The following is a 26,444-nucleotide window of genomic DNA, read 5'->3' as shown; positions in this document are numbered from 1 at the left end:
GTATATTTCCCAAATATTCACAAATGGAATTATAAATGCCTTGGGCAGTACAGTCTTGCACCCTTAAAAGTCCCAGAAATGTGTCTCTAGATCTTTGGTGTATTTTGTCAAAATCCCGAGCTATAAGAACTAATGATTTTTGGGTACTTATGTCTGTGGTCTCATCAATTATAAGTGAAAAGTGCTGCTTCTGTAATATACACTCTCACGAGATGTGTTGTTCCTGAGCTAAACAACCTTTAGTTAATTTTGTGGCTTTTGTTCTGTTGCATTTAAGTTTTTTAGCCACATCTGAATCAGGAAAAATCGAAATTAATTATTAGTATTAAGTGATTTTTTATAAGGAATGGTAGATTATGCTCACTAATAAATGCTACAAGTTTAAGCTCAGCCCGCCTAACAGACTTCTCCACTTGATTATTTTTTTTACAAAATTTATTATTTTTGGGGTATTTTTCGCTTTTTCCAAATTCATTTTGTGTAAAGAAGTTTCTTGGTGCCTTTTAAAATAAGGTACACCACCTTTTAGGGTGCTATTACACACTTTGCAATAAAAGTCCTCATTTTCATGTACATCAAGCCATTTAAATGTTCCAACAGTCCATTGCTTTTTAAAATTTTGTTTGTATATTTTTTCTTTCTTCTGCTTTGCAGGGATTACCTCACTGGTACTTGGTCTGGCTTCTTCGGCACGACTGCAACTAGCAACAGGTTCTATCACTTCTGTGACACTTTTAGAACTTGAGCTTTCTTGTTCTGCTGTCTCTTGTGGGTTAACAGACTGTTTGGGTTTTTTTATTAGGAACCTAAAATATTTATATTTTTTAGTTTCATATACAATTGCATTAAAATATACCGGGAGTCTAAGGAAATTGGTTTGCCATTATATTTTTTTAATTTTAAAGTTAAAATAATAAAATTCGGTGTAGGTAACATTTAAAGTTAAAAAAAAAAACTCTTCTACCTACCTGTCCATTGCAAAATAACTATAATGGGGTGTCTTAGGAATTTATTGTATGTCCTTTCCTTGTTAAAATCTTATCACACGCACAACTCCTCTAATAGAAACGACTAAAGCTTACTAAGAAAAACGACCAACAAAATTTAACGAAAATTTATATCTGCTAAATTATCGTAAACATAACCTCTATAGTATAAAATAATCTTATCCTTGTCTTTCTCGCATGGTCTAAGGCAACGACCCTAAAGAGAAGGAACAAGAATAGAAAACAAAGCGTAGCGCGTAGCCTTAGCGCGAAGATTTACAGTTCCGTTGCGTTTCGGCTTGCGGCGTCGCTTGCCTGTAGGCTGAGGGATTCCATATAAGTTTTTATACTTTACAGACTTTACACTTTCAAAAATGGGTATTCGATTTTTTTATCAAACTTTTTTATTTAGGCGAAAAATGAAAGAATTTTATGTGCTTAGCTTTAAAAATAGTAAAATGTAATAGATTTAGAGGGTAATGTAACAATGTAACTAATTAAGCTGAAATGTAACAGATTTATTACAAATGTAACAAACTGGCAACACTGAAAGCCGACACCCACAGAAAACAGACCAAGGATTTTCCTCTTTCCTGGGATTCTAAAATCACGACTCGACACGATTACTCGATATGACTGATTCTAAATAAAATTTTCAGTCGTGAGTGTCTTGCGGATTGCCTAGTTTTTAACGATTTGTCAACAACACGTTTGGGTATATCGTATACACCAGACGATATAGCTTCTTCCTTTTTTAATACGTGCATAATGTGACAGCATCCTTTTTTAAACATATTTGTTTCATTTATTGTTTACCAATAGTCATACCAGGTTTTCATTAGTATATCAAGAAGCTTTCTTAAACACAACTAATAGATTTAATTCGACCCTATTTTCCACAACCTTCTGTTAATAATAGAGGCAAAGGAAGTAGAGTTACCATTGAATGGGCAGTTTTACTATGTTAAGATTTTATGCCACAGATTGTTACCAAAGAAGCATTCGATAAGATTTTAAATTTGGAATTAGCGAAACTTACTAAAATTATTGACAATCACCTTGCTAACCAATTCATTAATTTTTCAAATATAAGAGATGAGAGACAAATTAATAAATTAACATTTATAGAGAGATTCAATTTCTCTTGTGTTATAGGTCCTATTCCTATTGATTGCACCTATGTTGCCATATTAAAACCAAAAGTGGATGAACACAACAAGTTTTTGTGATTTTCCATGAATTCAATTATTATTTTCCTATAGGTAGCGGTGGTTTTAAACGATTTTTTTTTATTTTAAAGAAATAATATGAGCATATATTTAAATAATGATGCGAAAAATTAACAAAATAAATATAAATTCTTAGTGTTTACCAATAGAAAAGACAATTGACAGTTTCATCTGTCAAATATTAGGGAAAATAACAAAAGGGAAAATACCAAGAAACCTAAATCAAATCGAATAAAACGAGTTTAGCCGACGATTAAAATTTAGAATCACCTTTCACGTCACGACTGAGTCGCGATCGAAGTCGTGATCGTATCGAGATCGAGTCGTGATTTTAGAATCCCAGCCCTGTGCCGACACCACAGGACACAAACATATAAAGAAGAGGTGGTTACATACAAACTGATAGAAATTCCTCTGTTAAATCAGCTAGCGTTCTCTTGCTTGGCAACGGAAACGGTTGTAACTAACTTGACTATTGGATTGTACTAAATTGGACTATATTGGACCAATCAAAATGATAGAAAGGCGTGGCCAAATTAAGGCGGGAAATCAAATTTCATTTAATCTGATTCTGAATCCTATTATTTAATATCTAAAGCAAACGTAACCTATTCAATAGGGTTACTTATAGAGAAAAGGACCTCTTTGATTAGGTATTAGCATCAGATATTGATCGAAATAAAAATAAAACTCTTTATTAGAGTTAAAAAGATTTATTTTACATATCTAAATGAGTTAATTTACTGCAATAATCAATTAACAATAGTGTACTACATATCATCACCAATTACAAAATGGAAATAAAACAATTTTTTTCGTTAATACATTTATTATTTAATTTTCCTAAAAATACTTAAAATGATATAAGTAATATACAATAATTTATTAGAACAGACTTTATATAAATTAGAATTAATCTAAAAATATTTAAAAGTATTTTATTAGCACTAAACTAGCCTAATTTTAAATAGATTAGAAAAGGTTGTGAAGATTTTCTTATAATACATCTAAAGACATTACCAATAGGTTAATAGTATCCCTATCTTACTAACACAAACAAAGTTTCAATAGAGGATGAACTATCCTTGTTTAATACGTAGGTACTTATTTCTGTTTCCTAAAGAAAAATTAAACAGATTTTAAAAACTAATTAAAAAATGTATAACAGAGTATTATCCAAAGAAACAATATATATTTCTACAAAAGAAAATAAACTCTTTGAAAATTAAAACATTTATAGTTTTTCTCCTTTATCTGATCCTCCTGAGAGCACTATGTGTCCATAATTGTCAAAAAAAGTGTTCCAAAAGCTTGATCAGCTTATTTCGTAAAAGATCTAAATAGAGTTCGCCATTTAAATTCGGTGGTAACTCTGTTGGTCCCGGAAAGTAATTACCAATAATAGCATACCAAATATTTATTTTGTTTTTGAATGTTTTAAAATTAGGATGTTTTCTACTTGGAAACATATCCACATATCATGCTCTTCTTGCGCTAAAATTTTCTTGGCATATACGCGTATCATGTCTCGCATTTCTAGGTTAGAAAAAACGTCGTATCAAGGTATTATTGACTTTTGAAATGTTAGAAATTTTTTTAAGGACTCTAATGATTGAAGTTAAGCACCAAACTTTTGATAGAAATAATATTTATTATTATATTTATTTATATTTAATTATATTTATCACCATAACGCGGTCCCCAAACTAATTTATTTCTATCAAAGCGTGCTATAAAAATATTGGAAAATTTACGTGTATCCAAAAGTAACGGTTTCAATAATGCAGGATGTCGTCCTTTCTTATTTTTTTTATATGGATTAATTTCAATTAGTACTGCCTAGCTCTATATGTATTTTCGAATAATTTACCCTTCTATAAATAAAAAACTGAATTTCCCTAGAAAAAATTGCAAATCGTAAATGACAAATTTTTTATTTAAGCCGCATTCAAAATTAAAAATCAATTATCTCAAAAACGGCCGACAACGATATAACTTTTTAAAGTGACATTAAGCTGAGATTTCTATAAAAACTCTCGCTTCAAAAACTCCTTACTACCAAATTTTGTGGTGATATGCTACTTTTTGAAGAACTCGTTTTCCGAACTTGAAGAATTTGATCAAATTGTAATACTTTTGAGCGAAGAATACGCCGTTGCTATGTGTCGACTAAATTATGGGACACCCTGTATACATAATTAACACATATATTTGATTAGTTTTATTCATTTGAAGAAATTATGATTGTTTGTATAGAAGCCCTTAAATTTTTAGACCCGGGCCCGGTTTTTCTCTCGGCGCCTTTGAAAAGCATTCAAACTTTAAAAATATGTCTGCAAATTAACTTTATTATTATACTTACCACATTTGCGTGCTACAGCATCGATATAACCTAAATTGAGGCCCTCACACAAAAAGAACTACTTCAAAACTAGACACTGGTGATGAAAATATTAAAATTAACGTTATTAGAACCCTAAATAAACCCTATTAATCAAATTAAATGCAAAATTCGAATAAAATATATAAACTATGAGAATAATTACCATATTTACATTTTCATAATATTATTATAGTATTTTTTCATAAATACCCAAACAAATGACATTTTTTTTTAAATTTAAATGCATAACTTAATAGTAGGCCATAAACAACATTAATAAATAATAGATAGTTACATATTACTAAGGAAGAATTGGATACTATTAGAATATAATTTTATGAAGCATTCTAAATCTTTAAGAGTTTTTTTATAACAGTAAATTTTCTAACAGTTTCAACATGTTCAAAATGAGGGCCATTTTCTCTAATACAAAATTGGCACATCTTTGTAATTCTTTGAATTAAAAAAAAATCATTGGTTGAAAGGTTTCAATTCATTTTGAAAGGCTAAATGAATTGCCTCTCGAAGTTCTGCCTTGTGGTTTTAATACTTCATTTTGTATATAGCCCCATAGATCTGGAAGTGATGGAGGCCATCTAATATAATAATTTTAAGCTATATATTAACACATATATTAATGTTAATTTAACTTATTTGTGTTGGATTTTGGATTAAAAATAAAAATATATAACCTATTCTAACACCGCAAGCGAAAGTTTAGTGATGCCCCAAAATCATTTTGCCATACGGCTTTCTGTTCAGACAATGTTTTTAAGTACTACGTTGTACCTGTTATACCTAGGTATGCGAGCTTTAAGCTCATGAAATTGAAAGGGTTACTTCTTTTAATATGGGAAAAACTGGAGAATTATTAACGGCTTCATTAGGAATGTCAAGACTTGCTAAAGGTGCATAAAAAAACATTTCTTATAATTTGTTGGAGTTAAACACCCATTTAAATATGAAATCACCTCCGGGTTAGGTGTTTAATACACAGTTTTCATTTATCTGGTGTTATTCTAAATCAGCTACCAGGATGTCCACAATATTTTTCAAGAGCAATATCTGTCCCTCAGTAAAGTCCGTCCATATGTGAAGACAATGTCAGCGTACTCTTGGTTGGTAAATTACATTTTACAATACTGTTTAATAAAACGGACAGAAACTCGATTTAAAAAACAGTGGATGCAGTCAGTACGAAGTTGATAATCTTACAAAATTAGTGGCGAGAGTGAAACTAAACAACAAGAGGCTAAAATCACACGTTTTTATTTATTAAGCGAGTACCTAACTTGTAACCCCCACCACAAAGTACCTACTAGGTACCCCTTACCCTACAGTATCTACTATTATAAGTATCTACTATTTATAGGTACCTCTGCTTAATTTTGTTTTTATTACTTTTTATTTACCTGAATATTTACCTGAACTGTCCCATAATAGAAAAACCAATCCGGTAAGTTTTGTTTACATGACCTGCCGCACAAAAGAGGCCATAATTCTGAGAATTGGGCAGGCATCGGCATGAGTGATATCTTAAAATAAAGGGCAGAAGCTAGGCATATTTTTAGAGAGGTTTGAACGACGAAAGCATTTTCATAACAATTATTTAAACATAAAACAAAGCATTTTTATTTTAACTCCATATTTATTTTTTACGTTTCAATATCTTTATTTTTTCTAATAAGTTTACACAGAAGCTTGAAATTGATCGTATTTTTATTAATACACATTAGACAAAACAAAATAAACTTTGAAACTCAGATACTAATTGTAACTTGCACTCTATTACCGTTAGTGTGAAATTTTGGTATTTATTGAGAAAAATGCAAAATCTGCCATAAAAAATTTATAAACAAATTTCGACCTACACATATTTAGCTTAAAATGTTTGAAATTAAATCAGCTACCACCCCCTTAAAGGATTGCATCTAGCTTCCGGACACCCTGTATACAAAGAAAAAACAAAAAATACAAATATATAAAAATACAACAAAACATACAAAAAAACTTAACAATTTTATAAATTGTTTGATGTCACATTTCCTTAAAATCGATAAAATATATATACATTCACTTGTATACAAAGTCGGTAAAAAAAGCATGCAACTGTTTACAAAAACATTATTAGCAAACTACTAATTTGTTTACATAATATACGAATATTATTTATGTACATTATCGTAACAACATAAATAAATTAACCAGTGTTTAGGAAACGCGTGCTTAAAATTACATAACATTAATTATTAAAAAAAGTCGTTTACTGTGTATAAGGCTCTCTCCAGCAAGTATGATTTCAGAGCTTTCCGAAATTTGGTAAAAGTTGTTATTGATTTGATTTCAAAAGGGAGATGATTGTGCATTTTTTTTGCATTGTAAAGAATTGATCGTTTAACTAGTTCTGATCGTGGGGTTGGTAGATAAAGATCGTACTCTGCGTTTCTAAGAGGATAATTGTGAGATGGCCTCTCTGACATATCTGATAAGTGCTTGCGGATTAGGCAGACGGATTCAAATATAAATAAGGAAGGAAGAGTTAGTATTTTAAATTTTTTAAAATATTCCTGGCAGTGAGCTCTGTAATTTAGTCTTAATGAATACCGTATAGCTCTCTTTTGTAGCTTAAATATGCGTTCAATTTGAGTCGCACCACACGTACCTCAAAACGGGAGGGCATATCGGAGGTGCGACTCAAACAGGGCATAATAAACTGTTATAGCCGTTGCCAAACTTAACTCCCTGGATACTGATCTCAGAGCAAAACATGCAGAACTTAATTTTTTAGATAAGGAATCGATGTGGATATCCCATTTTAAAGAGTTGGCTACCATCAGTCCCGAGAACTTTACGGAATCAACGACCTCCATTCTGTTGTTATTAATTACAAAAGGTTGCAACGCACCGCCAAATGATAATACTTTCGTTTTTGAGACGTTAAGGCACAAGAGATTTGAATCGCACCACGATTTAATGGTGACTAGGTCACGAGATATGGTTCTACGAAGAGCCACCATATTTAAGTTGCTCCAAGAAAAACTAGTATCGTCCGCAAAGAGACAAATTTTACCATTTATGTTCAGATAAGCAATATCATTTATAAATAGAAGAAAAAAATAGGGCCTAGAACTGAGCCCTGAGGTACCCTGCATTCTATTGGCTTGCATGAAGACGTCATCGAATCAACCCTAACAAACTAATTCCTGTTGTTCAGGTATGACATAAACCACTCGAGAGGTATTCCTCTAATTCCATAGTGCTGCAATTTATTAATTAGGATATTATTGTTTACACAGTCGAAAGCTTTAGAGAAATCATAGAAAATTGTTGCTGTAGAAAGATGGCTGTTTAGGCTGGAGTATATATTATTAAAGAGGGACAACATAGCGTCATTGGTGCACTTGATACTCAAGAATCCGAACTGATGCGGGGTTATAATTTTATATTTAAGCAAAAAGGATAAAATTCGTTTCTTTACCAGTCTTTCAATAATCTTCGATAATGTTGGGAGAAGTGCAATTGGGCGGTAGTTCGAACATTGATCCTTCTCGCCCTCTTTATGTAAAGGAATAATAATTGCCGTCTTAAGGCAGCTTGAAAAGATTTCAATTTGAAGAGACATATTAATCAAGTTGGTAAGATGGTTTAAAGTGATATCCGGGAGATTTTAAAACATTTTGAGCGTTAGACCATCAGCCCCAGATGAAGATTTGGTTTTAATGTCTTTTATTGTGCTCGTTTAGTTCGTTTCGCTCGCGTAGTGGCTTCTTCTAATGCTATGGGTGTAAGAAAGAAATTATGTAAATTCTCATTAGCGAGATATGAGAGAGGATCGTGGGAAGGAGTTACGGTATTCATGAGATTTTTGGCTACATTTATAAAGTAGTTGTTTAAGTTATCCGGTGAGTGGGGATTGTGATAGATGGAGAAGCCTTATGCCTTATTTCATTAACAGTATACCAAGTCTCCTTACCAACATTTCCAGAATTAGAAATCCTTTTATTGTAATAGAGGTCCTTGGCTGCCTTTATTGTTTTATGGTAAATTTTTTTGTACAACCTTACGTAATCGTGGAAGAACACACTGTTTGAGAATTTTTAAAGTGTGATAAGGAGCGTATATTTTTAGAAGACAAGTGTAAGCCTTTAGTAGACCATGGTTTTTTTTGTTTAATTTTGATGGGTCTAAGAGGAAATGAGTTGGATGTCAAATCAGACAGTGACTTTATAAATCAAGAAAACTCAGTGTTAACATCATCAGATAGGAAGTCCCAGTCCGTTCTTAGACATAGATTTTTGAAATTTAGGAAATTTTTTTCCCCAAAGATACGGCACATTTTGCGCGAGACTCTGCTTCATGATCGCCACACAAAATTAATTTGCTTATTAAGGGCAGAGATTCTAGCAAGCTTAATAATTTTTGGCAGAAAATTTACTTTACCGACGCGTCCGCGTCAGGTGTTTTGTAAATACAAACTATATAAAGGTCAAAGGTATTATGATAGACGATGGAAAATTCGAATACTTTTTCAGATAATAAATTATCAAATTTTGTGACCGCGGAAAAATCGTTGTTAGTGGACATTATCATAGTACCTCCATGAGAAAAATAATTAGTTTGACCTTCTCTAATTTTCTGGAGCCGTAGGAGTCTTTCTGAAGAGAAAAAGGATCCAAAGGCGGAGAGGTCTGCTTCAATTTCAGCCGAACCAATACCATAGGCATTATGAAACCGACAGTATAATTTTCTCAGGGAGTCCATGTCAGTGGGAAGTCCTTCTGCGGCCAGCATTAGTTTAATGCTAGTTTTCGTGTGCCCTTCAAAGCATGTACTCGCCGGCAGGTCGTGGAGGTATGCCAGGTAGAGCCTAAGTGATTTTAAAATTGAAGGGTCCCTCAGCCTGGCCAATAGGTAACGGCTATTCTCAGGATCAGAATTTTGGGACAGCCTCACTATTGGTGGAGTCAACGGATCCATGAAGGGACCATCCATGAAGGGTCTTCATTCATCGTTTTTTTTTCAATTATTATTTTAGAGGGTTCCGGTGCAAGGGGTTTACTCGCAACGATTGCTTCCTTGTCTGAAGCAATTCTTAAAGATCTCTCTGGCGTAGCAGTGGCTTCTGGTGGTGGCTGAATCTTGGATGTTGGTGAATCTGGATGGGTTGAAGCATTCAATTTGTAGCCATCTATAATTGTACCTGCTGGCCACATAGTTGGGTCTTTTAAAGTTTTTAGGTGCTCCTTTTTTTGCACGCCAACTTTGAAGTCTGAGTCTGGACAGTCCTTGTTCTTCAGCATAGGAAAGCATCTAACAAAGTCCGTGGTTTTAAGTTTCTCCTTGACGTAGTGTGCAAGTTGATTTGCTGTATAGGATGAGGGGATCCTAGACACAACCACGTATTCCCAGTCCTCTTTTACAAAAGATTTGGAAGGAGGAGGAGTGGTTTTGTTTATGGGAGCCTTCACATCTATAGGGTTTTCCAAATGCTCGGTCTGCGTTGAACTGGATTTTTTTGGTTTCAGGAGGCTACTTCCACTACACGTGTTTCCCCTACAGAAGTTAACTTGTCGATGGAAAGTGCCATTTGGTTAACACTTTTTCGGAGATCACCCATTTCCTTTGCGAGCTCTTTCCTTGATGAGTCGTGTATCTGGACCTTAACAGAATCTCCATGATTATCCAGGAGAATAGACGAGAGATTAAAAATGCCTTGCTTCATTTCCCTGATGGAATATAATAAGGTTTCTTTTCCGTTTTCAGGAGTTCTCGTATGAAGGCTATGAATTTCATCTATTTTATCGTATAAGGTCTTCCATTTCGAGTCATGGTAGCTTAGAATGTCGTAGATCTCAGATAATACAGGGAACAGTTCGTTGTTCTTTTTTAGGCACGTTCAAGGGGGATCTGACTTTTTTGTAGATGAGAGACTTTGTCGTGCAAGTATTTGAGTGTCGGAGAGTCACAATCAATCAATCAATCAATGCTTTATTATCATAAAATTTAAAATTTTGTTGACAAAGCTATTATTTAAATAAATCATACAAACAAAATATACACAAAGAGAAAACAAAAAATACAAATATATAAAAATAAAAATACAACAAAACATACAAAAAACTTAACAATTTTATAAATTGTTTAGGTCACATTTCCTTAAAATCTATAAAATATATATACATTTACTTGTATACAAAGTCGGCAAAAGGCAGTTGTTTACAAAAACATTATTAGCAAACTACTAATTTGTTTATATAATATACGAATATTATTTATGTACATTATCATAACAACATAAACAAATTTACCAGTGTTTAGGAAGCGCGTGCTTAAAATTACATAACATTAATTATTAAAAAATTTAAAAAAGTCGTTTACTGTGTATAAGGCTCTCTCCAGCAAGTATGATTTCAGAGCTTTCCGAAATTTGGAAAAAGTTGTTATTGATTTGATTTCAAATGGGAGATGATTGTGCATTTTTTTTGCATTATAAAGAATGGATCGTTTAACTAGTTCTGATCGTGGGGTTGGTAGATAAAGATCGTACTCTGCGTTTCTAAGAGGATAGTTGTGAGATGGCCTTTCTGACATATCTGATAAGTGCTTGCGGATTAGGCAGACGGATTCAAATATAAATAAGGAAGGAAGAGTTAGTATTTTAAATTTTTTAAAATATTCCTGGCAGTGAGTTCTGTAATTTAGTCTTAATGAATAGCGTATAGCTCTCTTTTGTAGCTTAAATATGCGTTCAAATTGAGTCGCACCACACGTACCCCAAAACGGAAGGGCATATCGGAGGTGCGACTCAAACAGGGCATAATAAACTGTTATAGCCGTTGCCAAACTTAGCTCCCTGGATACTGATCTCAGAGCAAAACATGCAGAACTTAATTTTTTGGATAAGTAATCGATGTGGATATCCCATTTTAAAGAGTTGTCTACCATCAGTCCCAAGAACTTTACGGAATCAACGACCTCCATTCTGTTGTTATTAATTACAAAAGGTTGCAACGCACCGCTAAATGATAATACTCTAGTTTTTGAGACGTTAAGGCACAAGAGATTTGAATTGCACCACGATTAAATGGTGACTAGGTCACGAGATATGGTTCTACGAAGAGCCACCATATTTAAGTTGCTCCAAGAAAAACTAGTATCGTCCGCAAAGAGACAAATTTTACCATTTATGTCCAGATTAGCAATATCATTTATAAATAGAAGAAACAAAATAGGGCCTAGAACTGAGCCCTGAGGTACCCCGCATTCTATTGGCTTGCTCGAAGACGTCATCGAATCAACCCTAACAAACTGATTCCTGTTGTTCAGGTATGACATGAACCACTCGAGAGGTGTTCCTCTAATTCCATAGTGCTGCAATTTATTAATTAGGATATTATGGTTTACACAGTCGAAAGCTTTAGAGAAATCACAGAAAATTGTTGCTGTAGAGAGATGGCTGTTTAGGCTGGAGTATATATTATTAAAGAGGGACAACATAGCATCATTGGTGCACTTGTTACTTAAGAATCCGAACTGATGCGGGGTTATAATTTTATATTTAAACAAAAAGGATAAAAGTCGTTTCTTTACCAGTCTTTCAATAATCTTCGATAATGTTGGGAGAAGTGCAATTGGGCGATAGTTCGAACATTGATCCTTCTCGCCCCCTTTATGTAAAGGAATAATAATTGCCGTCTTAAGGCAGCTTGGAAAGATTCCAATTTGAAGAGACATATTAATCAAGTTGGTAAGATGGTTTAAAGTGATATCCGGGAGATTTGAAAACATTTTGAGCGTTAGACCATCAGCCCCAGATGAAGATTTGTTTTTAATGTCTTTTATTGTGCTGCGTAGTTCTTCTAATGCTATGGGTGTAAGAAAGAAATTATGTAAATTCTCATTAGCGAGATATGAGAGAGGATCGTGGGAAGGAGTTACGGTATTCATGAGATTTTTGGCTACATTTATAAAGTAGTTGTTTAAGTTATCCGGTGAAGTGGGGATTGTGATAGATGGAGAAGCCTTATCCCTTAATTCATTAACAATAGACCAAGTTTCCTTACCAACATTTGCAGAATTAGAAATCCTTTTATTGTAATAGAGGTCCTTGGCTGCCTTTATTGTTTTATGGTAAATTTTTTGTACAACCTTACGTAATCGTGGAAGAACACACTGTCTGAGAATTTTTTTAAGTGTGATAAGGAGCGTATATTTTTAGAAGACAAGCGTAAGCCTTTAGTAGACCATGGTTTTTTTTGTTTAATTTTGATGGGTCTAAGAGGAAATGAGTTGGATGCCAAATCAGACAGTGACTTTATAAATCGAGAAAACTCAGTGTTAACATCATCAGATAGGAAGTCCCAGTCCGTTCTTAGACATAGATTTTTGAAATTTAGGAAATTTTTTTCCCCAAAGATACGGCACATTTTGCGCGGGACTCTTTTATTTTTGTGATTTAGAGAAAATTTAGTTAACACTGCTTCATGATCGGAGAAACCTGAGTTAAAGATAGTTAAATCAACGAGTTCCGGATCAAAGGTTGATACGACGTAGTCAATGATACTAGAGCTAGTTTTGGTTATTCTGGTTGGGGAGTTAATATGCATAACCATCCCAAATGAATCAAATATGGACTGAAAGGATTCCTTAGCAGCACACACACTGGAGAAGTCAATATTAAGATCGCCACACAAGATTAATTTGCTTATTAAGGGCAGGGATTCTAGCAAGCTTAATAATTTTTGGCAGAAAATTTGCACGTCCGCGTCAGGTGTTTTGTAAATACAAACTATATAAAGGTCAAGGGTATTATGATAGACAATGGAAAATTCGAATACTTTTTCAGATAATAAATTATCAAATTTTGTGACCGCGGAAAAATCGTTGTTAGTGGACATTATCATAGTACCCCCATGAGATAAATTACTTCTATTATATCTAGCTAAAGTGGTATAGTTTTTAATAAATACAGGCTCATCAGTCTTTAACCAATGTTCTGTTATGGCAACAATATGTGGAAAGTTAAGCTCTTCCAATAAAAGATGTAATTCGTCTGTTTTATGTCTTAAGGACTGAATGTTAATGAGAAATATATTAAGCTTGCTAACGTCCATTTTTTTAGAGGGTGCTTGATCCTCTATTCGCGTCGTTTTATTTAAAATTTTTTTGACTTAGTTGGAGAAAAATAATTAGTTTGACCTTCTCTAATTTTCTGGAGCCGTAGGAGTCTTTCTGAAGAGAAGAAGGATCCAAAGGCGGAGAGGTCTGCTTCAATTTCAGCCGAACCAATACCATAGGCATTATGAAACCGACAGTATAATTTTCTCAGGGAGTCCATGTCAGTGGGAAGTCCTTCTGCGGCAAGCATTAGTTTAATCCTAGTTTTCGTGTGCCCTTCAAAGCATGTACTCGCCGGCAGGTCGTGGAGGTATGCCAGGTAGAGCCTTAGTGATTTTAAAATTGAGGGGTCCCTCAGTCTGGCCAATAGGTAACGGCTATTCTCAGGATCAGAATTTTGGGACAGCCTCACTATTGGCGGAGTCAACGGATCCATAAAGGGCTCGTCTTCGTTCATCGTTTTTTTTTCTATTATTATTTTAGAGGGTTTCCGTGCAAGGGACTTACTCGCAACGATTGCTTCTTTGTCTGAAGCAATTCTTAAAGATCTCTCTGGCGTAGCAGTGGCTTCTGGTGGTGGCTGAATATTGGATGTTGGTGAATCTGGATGGGTTGAAGCATTCAATTTGTAGCCATCTACAATTGTACCTGCTGGCCACATAGTTGGGTCTTTTAAAGTTTTTAGGTGCTCCTTTTTTTGCACGCCAACTTTGAAGTCTGAGTCTGGACAGTCCTTGTTCTTCAGCATAGGAAAGCATCTAACAAAGTCCGTGGTTTTAAGTTTCTCCTTGACGTAGTGTGCAAGTTGATTTGCTGTATAGGATGAGGGGATCCTAGACACAACCACGTATTCCCATTCCTCTTTTACAAAAGATTTGGAAGGTGGAGGAGTGGTTTTGTTTATGGGAGTCTTCACATCTATAGGCTTTTCCAAATGCTCGGTCTGCGTTGAACAGGATTTTTTTGGTTTCGGGAGGCGACTTCCACTACTCGTGTTTCCCTTAGAAGTTAAATTGTCGATGGAAAGTGCCATTTGGTTAACACTTTTTCGGAGATCACCCATTTCCTTTGCGAGCTCTTCCCTTGATGAGTCGTGTATCTGGACCTTAACAGAATCTCCATGATTATCCAGGAGAATAGACGAGAGATTAAAAATGCCTTGCTTCATTTCCCTGATGGAATGGAATAAGGTTTCTTTTCCGTTTTCAGGAGTTCTTGTATGGAGGCAATGAATTTCATCTATTTTATCGTATAAGGTCTTCCATTTCGAGTCATGGTAGCTCAGAATGTCGTAGATCTCAGATAATACAGGGAACAGTTCGTTGTTCTTTTTTAGGCACGTTCCCAATGCTTCAACAATTTCAAGGGGAATCTGACTTTTTTGTAGATGAGAGACTTTGTCGTGCAAGTATTTGAGTGTCGGAGAGTCACAGACATTGCAAAAATATCTTACATTGTGGCACTTCTGCTGATAAAGCGCTTTTGTCATTGTCTTGTCCAGCCCGGTGCAGTTCATGCAGAAATTCCGGCGACACTCTCCGCTGCAACGAAGTTTATATTTATCCTTATCGGATACGGTTTTTTGACACGAATCACATTTGAACTCAGTCATTTTTTTATTAAGGTGAAGAAAGAAAAGAAATATATAATAATAAAAAATGTAAGATTGTAGACTAAAAAGTTCAAAGACAAAAACACTTATGTAGGGGTCAATGCTAATTGCCAAAGTCAAGTTCAGTTAAGCGGGAACAAATTTATAAACAGGTAGCACGCGCACAATAAACACTAGCCGCGTCGTCGTAATGTTATGATGGTTCAACAAACTATGTTGACAAAACACGTGTATTAAACAGGAACTTCTTTTAGATCAGGAACAATAACAGTCAAGCGGAACTATTATTTTTTGCAGGAATCACGCACAGCAGAAACGTCAAAAAAAAAAATCAAAACAGAACAAAACAAAACAAAACATCAATCCGGCAGAGCCAACGAGTGGAAACACGACCGCTTCGTACGACTGCTGCAGAACTGAACGTACGACTGACAGACATTGCAAAAATATCTTACATTCTGGCACTTCTGCTAATAAAGCGCGCCTTTGTCATTGTCTTGTCCAGCCCGGTGCATTTCAGGCAGAAGTTCCGGCGATACTCTCCGCTGCGACGAAGTTTATATTTATCCTTATCGGATACGGTTTTTTGACACGAATCAGCCATTTTTTATTAAGGTGAAGAAAAAAAATAATAATAAAAAATTTAAGATTGTAGAGTAAAAAGTTCAAAGACAAAAACACTTATGTAGGGGTCAGTTGTCAAAACACGTGTATTAAACAGGAACTACTTTTAGATCAGGAACAATAACAGTCAAGCGAAACTATTATTTTTTGCAGGTATCACGCACAGCAGAAACGTAAAAAAAAATCAAAACAGAACAAATCAAAACATCAATCCGGCAGAGGCAACGAGTCAAAACACGACCGCTTCGTACGACTGCTGCTGAACTAATGTTTTACTAAGTTTACTTATAATAGAAACATTTGCAACATTTATTTGACTACCTGTATCTAGATAACCTTGACATTTAATTTTATTTATGCCAATATCAATATTGTAAATATGGTTTGGTACTTGCCTTTGTAGCAGCTGCACTTTGGTGGGATTTAAATGCCAGCAGTCTTCCTTAAGATGTCCTTTCCTGCCACATCAAGAATATTGCAACTTAATCAAATAATTAAAGAAAATAATAATTTTAGAGATATTTTATTTGCCACAGATATAATCAATCAACTTTTAATTTTATATAACTCCATATTAAATACCTTACAATACCTTATCGAAAATTTAGTAACCTTTTGCAAACTTGACATAATGCATTCCAGCATAATTAAACCTAGAGAGCTATTTTTAGAATTACAAAAAAATGAGAAACATTTGAAATCCGAAAATATACTAAACATTGAAAATACCATAAAAGTTTCTTGTTAGAATTATCTTAACAATATATTTTTTATCACTTCCAATTGAACACACAAATGATTTTAAGCTCTATTATTTACTTCCAATTCCGACTCAACCTAATTCAGATTTCCTTATAATAGGTCCAAAAATTAATCTTCTGAAATCAGAAAATGATGAACAGATTAGACCTCTGAATGATAAATGTGTCGGAGGTAGACCGTATCATTGTCCAAAAACGTTTCAATCCACGTCTAATATACCTTGCGAAATCAACATTTTAGTTAAATAAACAACAAAATCATGTCGTTTTCACAAACTTCAGATTCCAGAGATTCATATAGAAATGATTCCAGAATTAAACTAATTTTTGGCAGTTTTCCTCGAACCTGAAAACCTCAAAGTACAATGAAAAACTCAAACGACCATGAAGAATGTTAAAGGAGTCTTTCTAATCAAGGAGGGATCTTGCAAAATTTTACAGAAAATCTCCCGAAGTTTCACATTCAACTAGAAAACATAATCCCAGTGGAAGAAACCTCATATTTAAGCAAATATTACATCCCAAGCCTATGGACAATCACCCTGTATATAGACCTAGTAGTGGCAGTATTGCTTTTCTTCATGAAGAAAAGAAAGGTGGACAGAAACTGGTCCAAGATAATGACGAAGATCTTTCCTTTCAGGATGTTCTTCTCCAATGCCCGAGAGTAAACCTTCCAGAGGATGCTTCATTCTAAGAGGAGAGGGTTATATATCATATTCTTTATAAATCCAAAGAGTAACCATATTATATTACCACATCATTATTTTATATTTAACGTTTCAGCACTTCAAATCAGTTCTAAATTAACTCTGTACTAGATTAGTCGTTTTCTATTTAAATAAAGTTTTTTAAAAAACAAGTTTCGTGGCATCCCTATATAATTTATATAGAAATGTCATTTGGACTAAAAAATGTGCAATGGATGAAATTCTAAAACATTTAAGGAATATATTTATGATTTATATCGATTATCTTATAATATTCATTACAAGATGTCTTGTTCTTGTAAACACATCCAAAATTTGAAACTTGTGTTTAAGAAATTATGATATGCTCATTTAAACATACAGTTTTTTAAGCCCTGTATAAAAATTCATTTAAATTTTACTTTTTTTGTACCGCGCGACAACATGGTACGCGGGGAGTGGGAGTGGAGAGTACATCATTATCATTAGAACATGTCTGTCAGCAAGCAAAGTAATAATATAATAATTGATTAAAGTTTACGTTTAGTAGGATTAATAAAATTATCAAAGCAAATCAATGTCTATAATTTAACAATAAGCATCATATTTAAGTTGTGTGAGAGGACAGGTTGTCCTTCGAAATCCAGTGATTCAAACCCCTCCAACACAGTTAGATTGTCGTGTTGCTACATTATTTAAAATGCCCGCCACAGGGCGGAAACGGAAATGTGACAAGACGTCAGGGTGACGTAAAGGCGCGTGCACGAGGACGAGGGTCTTATCAACATCTTATCAACTCATCTTAACTTACCAAGGTCACTCAGTTATTGATCGGGTCTTCAATGGCTCAATGTCTCTGGTAATCATCTTATATATTTTATGTGTTTTTGAATGTAAAAGTCTTATCGAAGCTTCTGATATAGCAATATTCTTATTAAACGGTACTCAAAATTGATTCAGGTGTATTATTGGTGCTTCCCGAATTACTCGGAATATCTCATAGATAAAAGTGAATTCTTAAGAAAAGAAGTTGAAGTTTTGTTTTTAGGGCATGTGCATATAACACCTGAATGAATTAAACCAAACCCCAAGAAAATTTATGCAATAACAAAATTTCCAATTCCTAGAACTCAAAAACACATAAAATAATTTTTAGGAATTTTAGGTTATTATACGAAATTTATTAAAGATTTTGACAAATTAATCAAGCCAATGACAAATTGTTTAAAGAAATATGAACGAGTTATTCATATTAAAGAATTCTTCGATTTTTTCAAACCTGCAAAGATATTTTAACATTTGAACCAGTTAGCTTACTCAAATTTTGAAAAACTTTTTGTAACTTGTAACTGATGCATCAAATTATGCTATTGGAGCTATTTTGTCACAAGAAGGATATGTCAAATCATGAACCTTAATCCCTACAGAAATTAATTAGTCAACAACTGAAAAAGAACTACAGTTGTTTGAGGATCTAAATACTTCTGACCTTACTTATTTTATAATAAATTTACAGTAATCAAAGAGAATATTATTAACAAAAGAAATGAAAAACGTGCAGATCCTCCCGAATACAAACTTAGTAAACCAGCCTATATTAAAACTAAATTTCAAAGTAAAGCATTACCTTAATTTGACAAAAATTTTATATTATTACATTACATAGACTTAGATATCATACAACTACTATTAAAAAAAATAATTAAATAATTTAATATGTTTAAATCTAATATCTAAATCTTATGATGATAATACTATAGCAACATTTAAAGGTATTCCATCCTACTATCAATCTAGTGGGACTCAAGTTTTATTTTCAAATAATAGGATAATATTTTCAATTCAAATACTTTTATTGAAACCTGAAAAATATTCCGTTTTTCATATAAATATATACTACTCCTCAAAACCACACCCTTATTATTCACGCAGTTATTAAAGAAACTACACGCAACATCCTGCCAAATAAGCAACTTGTACCTTATTGAACAAGTTACTCGAGCAGAAATGCTGGTCATTCCAGAACAAGCAGTCCAAATCGCTTCAAAATGTGATTCAGGAAAATATATATCAATCTTCTCACCAACCCTTATATCAATTCCACATTTGTGTTAAATATCTATTGGATCAAGAAAACTTATCAACGATGTGAGAATAAAACAAGAAAAACCATTGATTCTTCCAGAATTTCACATAACATATACAGTCCTACCACTACTATTAACTGACACTTAACTGGAGTACTACAGACCTTAGTGAAGTTTACCGATTGAAAGATCTTGTTAACCACTGGAATCCAGTAAATGAAGTTTACCACGACTCTTTAACAACCTTCATGATAATTGTCATCATAGTTATAATTTGCACGATTGCAATGATTTTGCTCCTGTTTTTGAAATCCAAGATGCCATTCATATTTAAACTGCGAAATCATAAGAAAAAAATGACAGCAGCCAATCGAGGGACGGGTTAGATGAGCATATATCGCCCTGTATTACTTAGTCAGCGGCAACCTTCCATTTTGCTAGATCAGCTTTATTAAAAGTATAAATCTATTTAATTTTAGTTTAATTTAAAAAAATAATTTTAATTAAAATATTTAAAACAGATTATTATTCTAAATATATTATTCTAAAAATATTTATAACAGATTATAAATATTTACAAATCTATCTTAAAAAAAGCAATGCAGCAAATACTGATCCATCACAACGACAACAAAAATCCGTCATTAAAATACACTACATCAAATTTATTCCACATTTTAAGCCCATTTCGGCTCCAATTAATTTTTCAATTTGGTTAAATTTTTTTTAATAGGTTTCTGTGAAAGAATGAAATCTTTTCTTCTATTAAAATGTAGTAATTTTATTACTGCCTGTTGCATGTTTTTTCAGCTAAAATAACAGGTTTAGCTTTACCTACTTATCATCATATTCAAAATTCATGCCATAACTTGAAACCTTATAACATAAGTAAATTCTTTAATGCAAACCTAATTGAATAAAAATAGCTTTTTTTCAATAACCGTTCACTTTATCGATAATTGCCCTAGACTTCTTTTTTTAGGATAAGAGTCATACTATCTAAAAATCATATTTTTTACTTTTATTAGATCGGATATAAAAAAATGTAAGAATATGTATAAGGTAGTCCTTCCCTGGAAAGCAAAAGTATCCAGATATGTCTCAATAAGTTCAGATTTTAAGGAGTCTTTTCTACTGATCATATAAAAATTTCGTAAAATTATACCAAAGTATTTTAAAAGTTATTATTTAAAAAAAAACATTTTCGAAGATTTGCTTTAAAGTTAAAAACTTTTTTATTAAACACTCTATAGTAGGTAAAAATATTACAGTTACAGGAATTAAAGCGTCAAAGCTTTAGTTACTAACTGTAAGCCCAAAAAAATGCAGCAACTAGCTAACTAATTTTCTCAGAATGAAATAAACTAAAGAATAAGTCAATTTAATTTCTGTTTATGAATCAGACACTTGTTTTAGTTATGTTAAATTTTGTGGTGCTATATTTTAATGTAAGTTTTATATTCGCACTATTTATAATTATATTTATCTATTATTATATAATACATTTGTTCAATCAAATTGACAAAAAAATATTTAAAAAAATTAGTCAATACCAGAGATATATTATTCAATAAACTTAATTACTGACTATTTAATGAAAAATGAAGAATTAAGATTTTAGCATAAACTCCATCCTTTTAGAGGCCTCCTTCCAACTAGAATGCACATAGAATTCTTGAATTCTGGGATCCACATATTTATTTGGCTCTCCAACGAAAATAGGTTCTCCATACCAGGTACCGACTTTCCATCCAGGTACATTTTTCATTAATTCTCTCTCTTCCTCTCGATTAATTCTTAGTTGTTTTAGAAATGCCCTGTCTCTTTCCGCCATAAGCATAGGGTAAACTGCTAAACTTGCTCCTTTAACCTCTAATTGTTCTCTATAGACTGAGCCCACATTGAGGTAAAAAAGGTAGGCAGCTCCAGTAGTCATTCCAATTAGACCACCAATAAGTGAATAACCTAAAACGAAAGCAATCATTTTATATTAATTAATTAGGATTGCAAACAAAGATATATATTCTAATATTGCCTTGGAGAAACTTAGTTACATATGAATATTTATTTGGTTTTACCAACAAAGTATGATTTTATTATTTTTTTTACATTTATTTATCAATGTATATTTTAATTGATCTAATAATGCGTATCTGAAATAAAATAAAAATAAAGCCTAATTAATTCACCTTCAACTATGCTTTCCCTTCCAGGTATTGCATTTTTTCTATAGACTGTTTTTAAATTTGATAGCCTGAAATAATCAATTTTGTTTGGAGATGGCTGTTGCTTTTGGAAATTTTAGAAATAAAAGTCAATTGTTCAGCAAATGGAGGCGGTAGAATTGGAATAAGGGAACGAAAGCCCTCCTTCCAACCCGAAGGTAACCATGGTTCATCATGCTAAGCTTCATCAGCCACGAGGACAATCTCTATCTACAGGAAAGAGCGGAAACCTTACTGATCATCTGTCAATCCTGAGGGGAATCTGGTATACAGGATGTCCCGGAAATGTGGAAAATCTCTCGGATTCAGGTAGAAAATAAAAAAATAATATAGAACTTTCTTATGAAAAAAATTCCTATTCTTTACAAAGATACGGCTCCTTAAAGACGCCGCTGGAAAATCGGTTTTTCTTAAATAACTTTTGAAGGACTTAAGAATTATTAATTTAATGAAAATTTTACGTGATCAACACTACTAAGGATCCCCTAAAACGGAGTCCTTAAAACACATTTATCTTGCTTATTTTACCAAGGGACGGACTTGGTTGTACATTAAAATGCTTAACTTTTTAGCACCCTGTATGATAAGGACTCTGAAATAATAAATAGGATAAGCTTGAACCTTAAATTAGAGAAAATGCACTCTTGTATATTATCGATAAAATGGAGCCTGGAAAAAAAAAAAATTAAGGAATCACTGTTTTATAACAATAGAGGAGTTCCATTTTAAGTTGTTTAATCTGAAAAAGTATAAAATAGTGTAAAAGTGTATATTATGTAAACCCATGTTTTTCTTAAAACGAAAAAATAACCTGAAAAAAGAATATAATAAATAAAGAAGCTAATAATTCGAAACAATTAATTAAAAACTTCATAAGTAGATTCAACTTGGGCTCCGTAAAGTCAGATACACTCGCGGGTACCACGAATCGTAGACTGCTGTACTTGCTCCAACAACATTGGATTGTTCCTTATCACATTACAATAAATCCTGATTCTCTGTAAAAGTTCCTCCTGAGTATCGACAGGAGTTAAATACACCAAGGTTCTGAGGTGAACCCCATGAGTGGGATAAGCGAGTTCTGAAGGAACTCTAAATAAAGTTCTCCATTCAATGGTGGCGGTAATACGAACAGCCCAATCAAAAAATTGACAATGATTTCTTCCCAGCTATTAATTGATTGGAACTGAGTGGATGATGATGAGAAACAACAGAGGCATGAGGATTTTCATCAGCCCATACATGCAAGTTATGTAAATTCACAATACCATTTCTGGTGAATCCTGCTTCATCGGTAAAAAGAATAATGTTAATTAGGTTTGGATTAGTTCGCTGATCTAATATCCACTTCGCAACCTATATTCTACGAGGAAAATCTTCGAGTGCTCGTAGAAGTATCAGCTACAACATCCAAAATATTTTCCTTCAATTGTACCGTAGGTACTGTTCTTCCCTGGCCATCATCAGTAATTTTTTTCCCAAAACTTACTAAAATTACATTCCATTGGCATCTAACTTATTTGAATAATCAATATCGAAGTCTCCTGTTAATATTATTATTGAATTAACTGAGAATTGACTCAACAAAACTTCTAGATTCTCTAAAAAATCTCTAATATTTGTGGATGGTAACCTATAAATATAAATTACATAAACCCTCATTATTTTAAAAAACACAATAGAAAATTCATATATAGATTAATATAAGATATAATAGAAAAACACTTTGTCCTGTAACAAAAAATTTAAGCTATCAATTTTTTCACTTTAAAGCCTATTATGTAAAGATTGTTCTACCATAATTAAAGTACGACCATGAATTGTACTTAATCATCAAATCTAGCTACTACTATATAATTTGTCATATACAAAGGTTCAAGGGGTCGTAACCAATGCTTAACTAGTCACAATACCAGGAAAATTAAGTGATTCGAGAAATATAAATAGTTCAATTTTAGGTCGTACAGACTGAATGTTTGAGGGAGCTATGGTGGTATTTTTATTAGCTTCTGTAAATAAACATTTTCTTTATTCAAATCTTTTGAAGTTTTTTCTGGTGAGTCCACTACTATGGCACTATCAGACATAATTGGATTAGTGCAATTTATAGACATTAGTTTGATTTTGTGTATGTTAATGAAAGACATCGTCATATAAAAAGATAAAAGCTGACATGCTGAGGCTACATTGTAATGAATTCCCTAAAACATTCACAATTACTAAAACAGACAATCTTCAGTTTAGTACAAATTTACTTATACACATTATACACTTATATAAACTAAAGTAATTTCCAATATTCTACAGTTTGTACCTGTACCTTTATACCCTTCCCGTTGCGTTACTATTGGTATGCGTTACTATTGTATGATATGAGTAGAATACACTTGATGGTCAGACGTTCCATCTTCTTGGCTGAACTATTTATGTAATTCTAGGTATACACCTTAATTTTGGTATGATTTTTATTGACTTGCTGGTAAAATAATCCAAAAATAGTTTTAGATTCCCACAGGAAAACCTGGAATGCGACTTAACACCCAAACATAAAACTTTTTGATGATTTGTTACTAAAAACATTCAAAAATATTGGTGTAATTGATTAAATTTATTAATGTTCTCTCAAAAGAAAAAGGAAAACAGAAAATATTAAAGAACTTATACAAAAATTGACAAGAACTTATAAAGCACGTTTTAAAAGACTTACCAAAGATTTTGTGTGACCTTTTTGGAGAAAATAACTCAAGAAAACCCCGTAAACCCTATCCAGCTTTTAATTAATTAAGAAAAATCCGCCTAAAGCGATATAAACTATAAAAAAAAAAAAATTAAAAGTGAGATAGAGTTTCTGTTTTAAATCCGCACTAAGCGAAACTGACCATAAGGAGCCAACTCGAAGATCAAAAATGACCCAAAAAGGAACTTTTAGTCCTATATAAGCTTTAGCCTTCAAGAGGATGAGTATGCAGAATTACTGCTTTTTGATTGGTTAGCCTACTAACATGTCTTCCTCTTCTCAAGCTTTGACACCATTAGGCATGGTACTGAATACCAATTGTTACTGTAAAACAGACTTACAACCAGATAGCCAAGATAACCTTTCCCAGAAACTTAATTTTGACAGACTATTTATTTATAACATTAACAAAATGTTACTCACAAACAATAATAAACAAGCCCAAATCAAATGAATAAATCAATTTTTTCAATATCACAAGGTATATAGTATTTCCAATATGTTTTTCCAGGTAAACCACAACAAGAAGCCGAGGGCAACATCAGAGGACTGTGCAGATCAAAAAGACAAAGAACACCCTCGGATAAAAGAAAGTCATTATCCACATTATTTACAATTAACATCTTAATCATTATATCTGTATTATTTAGCTTGAGTATAACTATAATTTTCTTCACTGTTTTCCCCTTATTATATTAACCCTTATTTTTCCTTGTTTCAGATATTAAACTCGAGAAAATGGACAAGTGCTAGGGTAGCTTACATTTTATGAAAAGTGCTAACTAAAAATGTAATCTAATATCCATTTATCGATGAGCCAAATTACTGTGACATGAGAGTTACTAAACACGTGTACTTAACACGTATTGGCCGCTCGCGGACAAACGGCTTTACAAACTGCTATAAGTCGACATGGATTGGTAAACAAATGAATTGGCAATTTTAGGAATGTCACATATGGATTTAATGATCATATAAATTTTTTAAAGAAGCACTAGTTTTACTTTTTTATCCCCAAATCGTTGTAGATATCCTTCGAAATTTTGCTAAAGTATCAATTATAGAAACATTTGTTCAAAAAATAACATTTACAAAATGGTCAACAAAAAAAATTATTTCTTACAAAATTCTAAAAAATTAAATCAAAATCACAAATATTAAAAAAAAAAAAATAATGCGTAGGGAAACAGTTTATACGTAAAAATGGCTTCATATCGCAGTCTTCATATCGTGGCATAAAATGTGATCACTTTTTTGCGTTTGTTTTCCTACTACCCTATAGCAGCCTCACTATAGGTTTAATACAAGGTGGCTTGGCCGTAGTAGGTTGAGCAATGAGAGACTACTGGGAGTAGAACTCAATACTGGTTTATTCACAAAAATTAACAACTATTTATATCAATCTAAAAATAACAATTCGAGGTAATTATAAAAATCAAGGTGAGCATCGTAATCATCATTTTAACTATTTACTAATTACGACCTTGCGAACTTATAGCAAACGTGAGCTTAAAATCCATCGCAAACAGCTTGATCGGCTGATATAAACAATTTTATATAATTATGCATGAATACTTAAAGCTGCCAAAAAATGTAAAATATTAAAAAATGTCGTTTAGACAGTTTCTGTACATCTCTTCTTTTTTTTCTGTTCCCTTCGGAATTTTTCTGTTGATTTTTTCATTACGTGAAATTCTTTTTTTGTTTTTTTTTTAGGTGGCTCATTATTAGCCTGGACTTCTTCCCATAAGAGGCTGTCCACGAGTTCTTCACGAAACTGTGTAATAGAAGTTTTAGATTGTGCTCCCATAAGAAATTCAATTGCAATATGAATCTATGGTACCATCTAATAGATTTTTTTACAAGAGAGGAATAGGCTGACATTTGGTCCGACAAGTCGATTCCAGCTTTCTCAGAATTATAGTCATAAATACAAGAAGGCTTCAAAATATTTTCATTGTCTTTTATTTCTAGATCGTGGTAGGTAGGATCGT

At 32.8% G+C, this 26,444-nt stretch overlaps 3 protein-coding genes across 6 annotated transcripts in view; 1 reads left to right on the top strand and 2 right to left on the bottom strand.

The window, feature by feature from the left end:
• Positions 1-6,599: 6,599 nt before the first annotated feature.
• LOC126734968 (uncharacterized) lies at positions 6,600-13,697 on the bottom strand. The gene is made up of 2 exons (XM_050438836.1): positions 12,747-13,697; positions 6,600-8,657 (listed from the first exon to the last, which is right to left on the bottom strand). Exons 1-2 carry the CDS (start codon positions 13,499-13,501, stop codon positions 8,489-8,491), a joined length of 924 nt encoding a protein of 307 aa, XP_050294793.1. The 5' UTR covers positions 13,502-13,697; the 3' UTR covers positions 6,600-8,488.
• Positions 13,698-18,000: 4,303 nt separating this feature from the next.
• LOC126734971 (uncharacterized) lies at positions 18,001-25,441 on the top strand. 4 transcript variants are annotated; one of them, XR_007660232.1, is made up of 4 exons: positions 21,453-21,871; positions 21,930-22,022; positions 24,962-25,043; positions 25,172-25,441. XR_007660232.1 is itself a non-coding variant. In XM_050438840.1 (3 exons), exons 1-3 carry the CDS (start codon positions 21,878-21,880, stop codon positions 25,201-25,203), a joined length of 321 nt encoding a protein of 106 aa, XP_050294797.1. In that variant the 5' UTR covers positions 21,453-21,877; the 3' UTR covers positions 25,204-25,441. The 4 variants fall into 4 exon arrangements, 1 of the variants encoding a protein (XP_050294797.1); XR_007660233.1 differs by lacking the exons at positions 21,453-21,871; positions 21,930-22,022 and adding an exon at positions 18,001-18,260; XM_050438840.1 differs by having other exon boundaries at positions 21,453-22,022; positions 24,962-25,105.
• Positions 20,854-26,444, bottom strand: part of LOC126734970 (NADH dehydrogenase [ubiquinone] 1 alpha subcomplex subunit 13) — a 30,407-nt gene continuing 24,816 nt past the window's right edge. The window contains exon 2 of the mRNA XM_050438838.1: positions 20,854-21,453. Within this exon, the coding sequence (XP_050294795.1) occupies positions 21,098-21,453 (356 nt within the window). The 3' untranslated portion in view covers positions 20,854-21,097. The remainder of the gene's footprint in view (positions 21,454-26,444) is intronic.

This window comes from Anthonomus grandis, chromosome 4, assembly GCF_022605725.1.
Source record: "Anthonomus grandis grandis chromosome 4, icAntGran1.3, whole genome shotgun sequence".
Lineage (NCBI taxonomy): Eukaryota > Metazoa > Arthropoda > Insecta > Coleoptera > Curculionidae > Anthonomus > Anthonomus grandis.
This window is presented reverse-complemented; position numbering and strand designations above follow the sequence as displayed.

Excerpts from the sequence above, each read along its gene's own strand:
- LOC126734968 (XM_050438836.1), bottom strand. The coding sequence starts at position 13,501 with ATGATAATGTCCACTAACAACGATTTTTCCGCGGTCACAAAATTTGAT. Across the intron at positions 8,658-12,746 it reads TTCTTCCACGATTACGTAAG|GTTGTACAAAAAAATTTACC; the intron begins GTTGTACAAAAA and ends CGATTACGTAAG.
- LOC126734971 (XM_050438840.1), top strand. The coding sequence starts at position 21,878 with ATGGTTCATCATGCTAAGCTTCATCAGCCACGAGGACAATCTCTATCT. Across the intron at positions 22,023-24,961 it reads GGAAAATCTCTCGGATTCAG|GTAAACCACAACAAGAAGCC; the intron begins GTAGAAAATAAA and ends ATGTTTTTCCAG. Across the intron at positions 25,106-25,171 it reads ATCTGTATTATTTAGCTTGA|ATATTAAACTCGAGAAAATG; the intron begins GTATAACTATAA and ends TCCTTGTTTCAG.